This window comes from Poecile atricapillus, chromosome 8 (genome assembly GCF_030490865.1).
Source record: "Poecile atricapillus isolate bPoeAtr1 chromosome 8, bPoeAtr1.hap1, whole genome shotgun sequence".
Classification (NCBI taxonomy): domain Eukaryota; kingdom Metazoa; phylum Chordata; class Aves; order Passeriformes; family Paridae; genus Poecile; species Poecile atricapillus.
Genome location: NC_081256.1, coordinates 26,913,904 through 26,926,105, shown reverse-complemented (window position 1 = coordinate 26,926,105; position 12,202 = coordinate 26,913,904). Strand labels below are relative to the sequence as shown.

At 53.6% G+C, this 12,202-nt stretch overlaps 1 protein-coding gene across 1 annotated transcript; it reads right to left on the bottom strand.

Annotated features, from left to right (window-relative positions):
* Nucleotides 1–1,125: 1,125 nt before the first annotated feature.
* CLRN1 (clarin 1) lies at nt 1,126–7,794 on the bottom strand. Its single transcript, XM_058844418.1, has 3 exons — nt 7,444–7,794; nt 3,911–4,090; nt 1,126–1,496 (listed from the first exon to the last, which is right to left on the bottom strand). The coding sequence occupies exons 1-3, from the start codon at nt 7,694–7,696 to the stop codon at nt 1,231–1,233; spliced, it is 699 nt and encodes a 232-aa protein (XP_058700401.1). The 5' UTR covers nt 7,697–7,794; the 3' UTR covers nt 1,126–1,230.
* Nucleotides 7,795–12,202: the final 4,408 nt, after the last annotated feature.

Below are 12,202 nucleotides of genomic sequence, written 5' to 3'. Positions count from 1 at the left end.
CAGAGGGCTGTGACAGCTGGGTCTGAGCTGTACTGGGGACTGGGTGGGTGCTGGCTGCGATTGCTCCTCACCCGCAGCTGGCTGCAGCCCTGCAGATAAATGGAGCAGGGGCTGTCCAGCCCTGTTTGCTCTGAGGGCTGTTTTGTGTCCTGTGGGGACCATCTCATCTCCAGGGCACCGAGGGAACCCCGGAGAGGCAGTGTTTGGTGCTATGGTGCTCTGCCTGGGGGAGCAGCTCTTGCTTTAGCTGCCTTGGGGATGCTCAGGGGGCGAGGCCCGATGTGTCTGTGTGTTCTGGATTTCCACACCAGACCCTCCTGTGTCCCTGCTGAGCTGCAGCCTGAGTGGGAGCCTGTCTCTTGTGTTATTACTGCCCTTTGCCAGAGGTTCTGACTTGGTTTATTGGCACTGTGTGATGAGAACTTGCAGGGCCGTTCTCTGGAGGTACCTGGGCTCACCCCTGTCCCTCTGCCCTGGGAAATGCCCTTTGCCTGATGTGCTGCAGAGGGTTCACTCAGTGCTGCCAAGCCTGGCTGCGTCCCTCAGGCGAGCAGGAGCACCTGGCATCTGCCCTGCATCTGCTGTGCTGTGCCAGCTTTGTCTCCAAGCTGCAGCAGCTGCTGGGAAACCAGGGCTCCCAGGGCTTTGGGTTTGGTTTGTTTAGAGGAAAAACCCCAGAGAGTTTCACGGAGAGAAATGATGCTCTTGCCATGTGTGTGAAGCCAGACCAAAGTGTGTGTGTTTGGGTGTGCTCTCTGAGCTCTGCACACCTCAGCTGGAGTCTGGGGAGGGTTGGGGCAGAGCCTGGGCCCTGTCCTCTCCCTCACTGGGTGTCCTTGGGCTCTGACACGAGCTGCATCCCTGCCAGGGCCAAGGGCAGAGCTGCTGCTGCTGCCTGGGTGCTTCTGCTGCAACTCATTGATTGGACTGTCCAGACTCAGTGGAACACTACTGAGATTCCTATTTTTTCTTCATAGCCACTTTTTAAACAGTTTAAAGGAAAAGGTGTCATAATAAGTTCTTACCCCAAGAAGGATGGCTTTTCCATCCAGACATTACCATACAGCACGTTTTCTTTTGTTCACTGCTTACACCATATTGACACTTATTTGAAACTTCCCTTTTTTTCCCCTTCTCTAGAGCTAATAATTCACAAGTTGGTACATCTGGTCGTTGTTGATGCAATAGTGACAAACTTCTTTACTTTAAATGTCCTTAAATCCCATCATTTTAATACATCAGGTCAACCGCTCCTGTGATTGTCCCCGAGTCTTTTGGTTTTGAAAAGGGAAAGTCAAATCCAGCAAATCTGATTAGCAGGGCATTGAGGAAGTGCACCAGGGAGCAAACCAGGATGGTCCAGAAGGAATTCGCAAACTGTTCACTGTGAGTCTTGAAGGTAAAAGTTCCCTCTTTGAAATTAGCAATTTTCTCTGAAAGGTGGTGGATCTTCACCTCTGAGGAGAACAGAATCATGATGAGGCAACCACAGGAACCTGAAAGGGAGGGGGAGATGCTCATCACCTCAGCAATCCCTCAGCCATGCTGTATGATGTGTGCTGCAGCTAAAAACCCCATGGAGAAGGTTTGTATGGCCACTTAGCTTTAACATGGATTATTTCTGGAACCCAAGCCAATGGCTATTGAAATGGGTAAGCTTTCCTAACTGAATTTGGCCCAGGAGCAGGAATATTTAGCACTGCTGCTTTAGTGCCCTGAGTCAGTGAAATATCTGTGCTCAGCTTCCTGTTGCTCATTGTCCCATTGAGCAGAATGGAGCTCCCTGCGTGCCTGAACATAAACACCTGCTGAAGTCCTTTGTTAAATTATGACTGTAGTGTGTAACAGCTTGGAGAGTCAGGGTAAATCTGCCTGTCAGCCAAGCCAGCAGCCCTGAGAGTGGGTGTGTGGCAGAGGGACGGGACCCTCTGTTATCCCAGCACGGCAGTGGCTCCTCTCAGAGACCACCAGCCGCTGCCAGCCTCTTGTGTGTGGCTGTCAGCCTCTTGTGTGGCTGTCAGCTCCTGTGTGTGACTGTCAGCTCCTGTGTGTGTGACTGTCACCCTCCTGTGTGTGACTGTCCTCCTCCTGTGTGTGGCTGTCATCCTCCTGTGTGTGACTGTCAGCTCCTGTGTGTGACTGTCAGCTCCTGTGTGTGTGACTGTCATCCTCCTGTGTGTGACTGTCATCCTCCTGTGTGTGACTGTCATCCTCCTGTGTGTGACTGTCAGCTCCTGTGTGTGTGACTGTCATCCTCCTGTGTGTGACTGTCATCCTCCTGTGTGTGACTGTCAGCTCCTGTGTGTGACTGTCATCCTCCTGTGTGTGACTGTCATCCTCCTGTGTGTGACTGTCAGCTCCTGTGTGTGTGACTGTCAGCTCCTGTGTGTGACTGTCATCCTCCTGTGTGTGTGACTGTCATCCTCCTGTGTGTGACTGTCAGCTCCTGTGTGTGGCTGTCAGCTCCTGTGTGTGACTGTCATCCTCCTGTGTGTGACTGTCATCCTCCTGTGTGTGACTGTCAGCTCCTGTGTGTGACTGTCATCCTCCTGTGTGTGACTGTCATCCTCCTGTGTGTGACTGTCAGCTCCTGTGTGTGACTGTCATCCTCCTGTGTGTGACTGTCAGCTCCTGTGTGTGACTGTCATCCTCCTGTGTGTGACTGTCAGCTCCTGTGTGTGACTGTCAGCTCCTGTGTGTGACTGTCATCCTCCTGTGTGTGACTGTCAGCTCCTGTGTGTGACTGTCATCCTCCTGTGTCCTGTGCTGCTCCAAGTGCTGACCTCGCTCACAGCATCTGGAACCCTCCTGCTGTGGGACCAGCTCCATCACTGGCATATTTTGGTGGGTTTTTTCCCCCCTTTTTGTATTCTGTTGTGGCTCCTGGCTCTGACTGTGCTTGGGGTGCCAGTGGTGCCAGCCCAGCTCTGGGGCCCTTCTGCCATGGCTTCCTGCAGCCCATTCCCATCCTGCCACCCACCCTGGTGCAGGATCTCCCCACTTTATCTCTCAACTTCAATCTGGAAACTCGTGTTTGATATGGCAGAGTCGCCCTCCTTCCAGCCTGGCTGCTTTTGCCAGTTTAGAGTGAGCACAGCAGGGCTGAACTCGCTCTGCCCCCTGAGCAGTGGGTGCTGGTGAGCGCTGGCAGCCCCAGCACAGCCTGGGAACTCACAGGAGATGAAGCTCCAGAGGTACAGCCCCAGCACAGCCCAGGTACTCACAGGAGATGAAGCTCCAGAGGTAGAGCCCCAGCACAGCCCAGGTACTCACAGGAGATGAAGCTACAGAGGTACAGCCCCAGAACAGCCCAGGAACTCACAGGAGCTGAAGCTCCAGAGGTACAGCCCCAGCACAGCCCAGGAACTCACAGGAGATGAAGCTCCAGAGGTACAGCCCCAGAACAGCCCAGGTACTCACAGGAGATGAAGCTACAGAGGTACAGCCCCAGAACAGCCTGGGAACTCACAGGAGATGAAGCTCCAGAGGTAGAGCCCCAGCACAGCCCAGGAACTCACAGGAGCTGAAGCTCCAGAGGTACAGCCCCAGCACAGCCCAGGTACTCACAGGAGATGAAGCTCCAGAGGTACAGCCCCAGAACAGCCCGGGAACTCACAGGAGATGAAGCTCCAGAGGTACAGCCCCAGCACAGCCTGGGAACTCACAGGAGATGGAGCTCCAGAGGTACAGCCCCAGAACAGCCCAGGTACTCACAGGAGATGGAGCTCCAGAGGTACAGCCCCAGAACAGCCGGGGAACTCACAGGAGCTGAAGCTCCAGAGGTAGAGCCCCAGTACAGCCCAGGTACTCACAGGAGATGAAACTACAGAGGTACAGCCCCAGAACAGCCCAGGTACTCACAGGAGATGAAGCTCCAGAGGTACAGCCCCAGAACAGCCCAGGTACTCACAGGAGATGAAGCTCCAGAGGTACAGCCCCACGGGGCCGTGCAGAGTCTCGTAGGGGCTGCCAAAAGCATTGAACATGAAGAACCCTGCTCCCACCAGGGCAAAGACAATCAGCACTGCACAGAACAGAATGACACTAACGTGGATACTTGCAGGGATAATTCTGAGCAAATCTGGAAAAACTGAAACCAAAAGAAAAACAACATTATTATACACATTAGACAAAGCTGTCTCTGATGGTGGTTCCTGCTCATTTGTGATATTTGTTTTAGTCCTGCTCTTCTAAGTGCAACCAGGTGAAGTAATTAACTAGAAATGGTTTTTCATGGATGTTTGGGGGCAGAAAAATTCTGTGACACTCAGAAGCATAGACTGGCCAAGAGAGAGAGAGAGACCAGCTCCAGGGAAAGGCTCTCCTCCCTTCCTGAGGATGGTATTTGGTTTTTAATGTGAACAGCATCTTCTGGGCAAAACCATGAAGTTGTGTTTGAGGAGGCAGGTCTGGCACAAGGTGTCACCGAGGCCTCTCCCCATGCCAGCGCTACAGGGCTGATCTCCCTTGGCTGAAATCTTGGCCCTCCGCTCTTCCCTGGGACTGGGACAAGAAATCTCTTTTTAGACTTTGTTTTCATTTATGTTCATGAGGTCCCACAAAGGGTTGTGACGTGGGAAAGGAAATTATGCTGTGATTATGGATGCACAAATTCAGGAATAATTTATTCTAAATATTTTAATGCAGCTTTTAAGCTACTATTTCAAATTGAGGTCCTGTTTGTCTAGGACACAGGGATAGTCGTTCAGACAGCAAGAGAGAATGATTTATTAAAATTACCGTTTGGCAAAAATAGGTGTTTTGGAAGGAAGTGTGAAATAGCCCTCACTGCTCCTGATCCACGGGGACGTGACTAAAGTGAGGTAACAATGCCTGGTGCTGCTTTGCTGTGGCTGCAGTGTGTGCAGAGCAGAGCAGCCTCCCACCAGAGCCTCCTCCTGTGAAGGCTGGAGCAGCAGACCCACCCTAACGGGGTACCCAAACTCCATCCATCTCCCTGAATAACTGAAAGGGAAGACAATGAAACAAATGTCTGCGGAGCTCAGGTGCTGTGTGTGGGTCAGGACAATCCCAGCACAAACTCAGGCTGCTGGGGCTCAGCAGCTCCCCGTGCCTGGCCAGAGCCCCCCGAGCCCCCCGAGCCCCCCGAGCCCCCAGGGTGAGCAGCAGGGGAGGGGGTTCTGCCCCTCACCCTGCTCAGGGGGGACTCCATCCTCAGAGCTGCCCCAGCCCTGGGGCCCCCAGAACAAAAACAACCTGAGAGAGTCCGGAGGAGGCCACGGAGCCGGGCTGGGAGAGCTGGGGGTGTTCGGCCCGGGGAAGGGAGGGCTCTGGGGAGAGAGAGAGCTCCTTGCAGTGCTTCCCTGTGCAGGATTCCAACAGGGAATAGCACTAGCTCCTGTGACACGATCGGATGTTTTGGGAAAACATGCAAAACCCTGTATTTATTAATACAGTTTTATGTGGTTTGTTTTAAGAAAACAAGTTATTACATGGTATTGAATCCTCCCCTGGGCAGCTGCATCTACAGCTGGTTCTGTTGTTAACATTTTATATGTGATGTGTCAGGAAAAATTAATTCCAGAAGCAATGTTGTCTTGAAAGGAGAAGGTTCCTTCATAGTCCAGAATGAACCCATGTGTGCTGTGCATGGCAGAGACCTTTAGAAAATGAACCACTGACCTAGAAACTGATGGGAATGAGTGGGAACAAATGGAGCAGAAGTTTCCCCAGCTGAACTGGGCTTGCTGGCAGAGCAAATTCATATTACAATTAAAAGAGATACAGTGGTCAGAAGGGAGCATTTAATGGGAACAAGCACAGAACTAAATCATTCAGCCTATTTTCCGTGTCTGCTGTCCTCAGATATGCTAAAGTGCAGTGAGTGCATTAAGCTATGGCTGTGTATTTTATAAGTTTGTCCTGCTTTCCAAAATGCTCCTGGTGAGCTTCCAAGGTACCAAGGTGATGGGAGGGGGCTGCTGAAGCCCCAGGGAACGGGATCAGCATCTTGTTCTCAGTGCTCTCTGAGGTGAGTGCTCCTGACCCTCGCAGCTGTCACTCACTGAACCTGTCAGCCCCGGAGCTGCTGGCAGCTGGACCAGCCCTGGCTCATGTCTCACCTCCAGCAGTAAACCAAATCCTTGGGATTGCATAGACTGCTCTGAAAATCTGCCCACAGTGCAATAACTGCACACTGGGATGGCACACAAAGCAATCAAAAGGGAACTTCAGCGGTATAAACAGACTAGTGATGGAATTTAGAGAGAACAAATACTAATACTACATTAAATTAGCTTGGTTTACTCTTTTGGGAGAATGTTATATAGTAAATAATTTCTGGTACCTAGTCTGGCAACCTTCCCTTGCATTAAATCACGGATGTGAGCAATTGGTCCGTGCTGTTGCAGCAGAACAATTATAAATTGTGTGCTGGAGTAATTAAGGAGAGGTATTGTACACACAGCAACTGACTTTTCTGCTGTCTGTTTGCGTGCTGCTGGATACAAATGTGTCTCACTTCATGATTTTTTTGAGTCATCTTCTTATCCTTGAATATTAACAGCTTATGAATATAATTATTATTACTAATACTTTGATATTCTGTGTGTCAGGTACCAAGTCAGCCAGCATTCCCCAGACAGCCTCCCCCAGTCTTTCTTCCAATTAATGCCACAATTACAAACTTTTGGGCTGCTTTCTACCTCAATAGCAGCCAGTGCCCCGGCTCTCTCCTGAGGGTTTTGCTGGTTTAGTTCATTCTTGACAGCACAGAGGCAATGTCGTAATGCTGGCACACAGAGGAAGGTGACAGAGATTAATTAAAGCCCCCAAACACTCTTTAAAAAGTAATAGTATAAATCTTTTGGAATGTGGCTATCTGCGTTACTGCATTACAGATTTTTGAAGACATTAGCCAGGCTGTGCTATATCATAAATGAAGTTAGTGGAGATCAGAGCCCGGCAGGGCAGCGCGGCTTGGCGCAGCTCGGTGTTGGGGTTCGGTGTCGGGGTTCGGTGTCGGGGTTCGGTGTTGGGGCTGGGTGTCGGGGTTCGGTGTCGGGGCTGGGTGTCGGGGTTCGGTGTCGGGGTTCGGTGTCGGGGTTCGGTGTCGGGGTTCGGTGTCGGGGCTCGGTGGCGGGGTTTGGTGTCGGGGCTGGGTGTCGGGGTTCGGTGTCGGGGCTCGGGGCTCGGTGTCGGGGCTCGGGGCTGGGTGTCGGGGCTCGGGGCTGGGTGTCGGGGCTGGGTGTCGGGGCTCGGTGTCGGGGCTCGGTGTCGGGGTTCGGTGTCGGGGTTCGGTGTCGGGGTTCGGTGTCGGGGTTCGGTGTCGGGGCTGGGTGTCGGGGCTCGGTGTCGGGGTTCGGTGTCGGGGCTCGGGGCTCGGTGTCGGGGCTCGGTGTCGGGGTTCGGGGCTCGGTGTCGGGGCTGGGACAGCCCGGTCCCGGCAGGGCTCTGTGACCCCCCCGAGCCATCGCTACTCACATGAGAAGTGCGAGGGTCTCCCCCCGAGCCCGCACTGCCGCACTCGCTGTCCGGAGAAGAGCCCGTACTGGATGTCGCCGATGAACTTGTGCAGCTCGGGGCCGCTGGCGTTGACGAGCAGAGCCCCGGTGGAGCAGAGCAATGTTCCCCTCACCCACAGCTGCCTGCCCACGGCCGCCGCCGTCCCCAGCGCGCACGCCAAGCTCAGCAGCCCGGCCGTGCAGAAGATGAGCTTCTTCTGCTGCGCTGGCATGGCAGCGCCCGGGGCTGCGGGGACGCGGCTACAGCCCGGGAGGCGCTGCCCAGCTCCTGGGTACGGCAACAGCCCGGATACTGGAGAGCCCCGGCACCCGGCCAGCCCTGTCCCCTGAGCCCCGGCACCCGGCCAGCCCTGTCCCCTGAGCCCCGGCACCCGGCCAGCCCTGTCCCCACAGCCCGGCCAGTCCTGTCCCGAGAGCCCCGGCCAGCCCTGTCCCGAGAGCCCGGCCAGCCCTGTCCCGAGAGCCCGGCCAGCCCTGTCCCGAGAGCCCCGGTCAGCCCTGTCCCCAGAGCCCCGGCACCCGGCCAGCCCTGTCCCCTGAGCCCCGGCACCCGGCCAGTCCTGTCCCCAGAGCCCGGTCAGTCCTGTCCCCACAGCCCGGTCAGTCCTGTCCCCAGAGCCCCGGCACCCGGCCAGCCCTGTCCCGAGAGCTCTGGTCAGTCCTGTCCCCAGAGCCCCGGTCAGTCCTGTCCCCAGAGCCCGGTCAGCCCTGTCCCCTGAGCCCCGGTCAGTCCTGTCCCCACAGCCCGGTCAGCCCTGTCCCCTGAGCCCCGGTCAGTCCTGTCCCCAGAGCCCGGTCAGTCCTGTCCCCAGAGCCCGGTCAGTCCTGTCCCCAGAGCCCGGTCAGTCCTGTCCCCACAGCCCGGTCAGTCCTGTCCCCAGAGCCCGGTCAGTCCTGTCCCCAGAGCCCGGCCAGCCCTGTCCCCACAGCCCGGCCAGCCCTGGCTGGAGGATGCTGTAAAAGCTTTTCGTCCCTGTGCCCTTCTCTGTAGAGCTTTGCAGATGTTTCAGTGCATCCCCTGTCACTTGATAGCGAGGGTTTAGGATGACAGATCTCTGTAATTTGATGAGTGCTCTGCTCGTCCCAGCCCCCGGGGGAGTGGATGAGTTGGGGGTTCAGACGACAAACTTGGCTGCTCTATCTGATTATCTGCTGTCCATAAAGGAAGGTTTCAGTGGGTTTATTTTTGCAGGTTTTCTTCTAAAGCCAGCAGTGCTGAGCTGCTCTCTTGTATTTTTGGTTGTTGTTTTGTTTTCTTGCTTTTGGGCTTTGTTTTTTTTTCCATCCGTGTGTATTTATTTTTTGCTGTTTTTAAGGAAATGCCCAGGTACCATACAGCACCCTGCCAAAGCAGGAGGCCCCTCTTCAGTACCCAGTTGCATTTGGGCACTTGCTTGCCCTTGCCTTCCCTGCCAGGGCTCTCTCTGTTAAGCACAATGCTGTTTTGGCTGCAGCATGGAGGATGCTCAGGCAAGCTGCTCACTCCAGCTTTCAAACACACACAAATACATTTCCTCCTACAACTTGACAGAAGAGCCAGCCCACCCCGAGGCTCAGGAACACACGGCTCCTGTGTCCTGCTGCTGTCGGGCTCCTGCCTTGCTCTTCACACAGCATCCCTGGAGTGTGGCCAGGGCGAGTGCCAGGGGCTCCGTCTGCATCCATCCACTGACTGCCAGGGGCTTCAGCAAACACAGTTTGGGCTTTCTCTCAATCAGATCAGCTTACTGCTCTGTTAACTGCACGCACACGCTCTGCAGGTGGTTCAAGAATATTGTATCACCTGGGCTTAAAGACTGAGTCTAGTTAACTATGTAGGTTTTAAGGCAAACTTGGAATTAAAATGAAACAAGGCTGCGTAGAAAGGATTTACTGGTTTGGTTTGGGGTCCCATCACCTCGTGTGTGTTTGTGCCAGAAGCCCATCCTTGCTGCTCAGTGAGGGGCTGAGCTCCACTCCCCTCACATCATCCCTGGACCAAGCAGCTCTCCCTTGGCAGTCCCAGCCCTTGCTGCTCGGATTTCCTCGGCTGGTGCATGGGCTCAGCCGTGTGCTGCAGGTCGGTCACGGCTCTGCTGCTCTGCTTTCCAGGCTGTGGCCGTTCAGTGTGTTGGAGAGCAGTGGGCTTTGGGTGGGGCAAGGTGTGCTGGCTGTGCTTTGAAATGTACCCGTGTCCATTTGAGGGTGAAGGATGTTGGGAGAGCGGCTGGGGAGGTCTCTGCCCCTGCTGAGGGATGATGGAGGAACCTCTGGAGAAGCTGCTGGTGTCGGTGTGTCCTCTGCACCCCTGCCAGGGGAAGGAGTGGCTCTGCTGCCTGGCATGGCCAGGCTGTCCCTCTGGGATGGAGGGTTTGCTCCATGCATCTCCTGTGTTCTCCTCACCATGATCCTGTCCCCGTGTGCCTGCTGGGCGAGGCTGGGCAGTGACAGCACCGACCCCTGCGAGCTCTGGCCCACCAGGGTTCCTTTGCTGTTTCCAGCCTGTCCCTGATGCCTGGTGCCAGACACTTTGTGTTGGTTTTGTCAGATTTATGAGTGGTTTATATTGCCTTACCGACTTCTACAGTTTTCACTACTGTGGAACAGAAGAGCCTGTTTGCTTTCGTATGTTGCTTGGCAATCACAGAAATATCAAGAGAGTAATTATTTTCTGAAAAATGACGAGCTGTGTTTGTTTGCCTTCCTGAGCCCTGATCTAGTGAGACTTCTCCAAAGCCTGCTGCTGTTTGCTCAGTGTCTCCCCAGGGGTTGCAGAGCGATGTCCTGCTGCTGGTACCAGGAGTCTGCAGATGGGATCACAGCATCATGGAACAGGTCAGGGACCTCTGCAGACGATGTCATCTGTGCCCTCCCTAGGCAGGGCCAGCCAGAGCAGGTTCCCCAGGAGCATGAGAGGCCCCAGGGCTCGGGCAGTCTGCTCCAGTCACAGCTCTCCTGCTGGCAGCTCCCTCTCTGGGGGCTGCAGCTTGCCCTGGCTGTTGCAGAGCCCAGGGCAGGCAGGGCTGTTCCCAGGGAAGGTGTGTGGGGACAGTAACCTCGTCCCTCTCTGCTGAGGGGGCCTGAGCCCCGAGGTTAGATTCTCTCTGGTTCTCAGTGTGCCGTGACTTTTCTCCTCTTAAACACGGGTCTGTTCTGGGAATGCTGGGTTTGTCTTCGTCCTGGGCTGTGCTGTGACCTGTGGCAGTGTCACAGTGGCTCTCTAGTGGCAACACAGCTGGTCACCTTCCTGCTCAGCCTCTTCTGTTTGGGTGTGTGTGTGCCTGTTGGGCTCTTTTCTCTCCCCCTTTCCCTTGTGCCATCAGCTGGGGCTGCAGCTCAGCCTGGATTAGACAAGCTCCCATCTTTCCAGAGGAATGTTCCTCTAGGCAATGCTTGCCAAGGTGAAAAATGACACATTAGGGAAGTCGGGGAAATCTTTATTTTTTGTTTGATTGGTCTGAGAAACCATGGGAAAAGATCTGACACCATGCTGGGGGCGAGGTACTGACAGCAATACTGAATCTCCAACTGCTGGCCCTTGGCTGTAGTTAAGAATCCACAGGAAATGTCTGGTTTTAGGTTTAGTCATAAACTGAAAGTTCAGACCATATTTGTTAAAATGTTTGCAAAGCTTCATAATCTGGAATGATCCTGTGTCCAGTTGTGAGCAAACATCGACTCATTTTATTTTCTGCTCATGCAAAGCTCATCTTCCTATACTTGTAGGGTTTTTTTAAAACCCAAACTGCAGCACTGGCAGCTGTTTCTGTTTGTGTCTCAGTCAGTTTCTCCTTTTCTGTAGAGTCACTTAACAGCTCGGGGAACTTTTCCAGGTCTATAAAGACAAAGTGATGGCTCAGTAAACCTTTAGTGCATAATGGTCTGCCCTTCCTGCAGAAGTGTTGTGGGAAGAGAGCAGATACTGGAACGTGACTTCCCCAAGTGTGTGAGGAGCTTGCTTGGGGTATGTGAGGCCTGATGTGCTGGGAAAGATGTAAAAGGATTTATTTACCCAGTCCTGAAAAAAACCTGGCCTCAGTTCATCCAGCAAAGTAAGGAACAAGGCTGAGGAGATGGATCAGAGGCTTGGTTTGATACTTGGGGCTTGCCACTCACAGCGTGGGATTGCAGCAGGATCAGGGGCATGGAACCATTTCCTGCCTAGGGAAGCTCTTGGAGGAGGATTTTTTCAACATAAATGAAAAGCTGGAAATGTAGCATCCCTCTTGAACACAGGTTTTGGTCACTATCCATCCCCCTGGTGCCTGCACATAGATTCTTGTCATTCTAATATCAGTAATCTGGTATTAGGTGGTGGGGTGTGAAATGATTGTACAATATAAATAATTTTTTCAAAGCTTGCAAAGCAATTAAAAAGTTACCCAAATTTATATTGTGGAAGTGTTTCCATCTGTCTATGCCAGCGATCTTTCACAGCTGCAATTATGTAAATTTATGTAGGCAAATACCAAACCCTGCCATGTAGGGAACCAAATGTTTTTGCCATAAATGACAAAAGATCTCCACAAAGCACCAGTTTGACAGAGTCAGGGAGCTCTGAAAGAACCATATAAATATCTTTTATGTATTTTCTTTAACAAACACACCCAGAACACATTCTCCTCCTGTGTAGTCCCTGTGGGCAGGTTCAGCTGCTGACCCCCAGCAGGAGCTGGGGCTCACTGGCACCAGGCTGGAGCTGCTCTGCTGCTGGCTGGGAAATCCCTGGGGCTGAAATT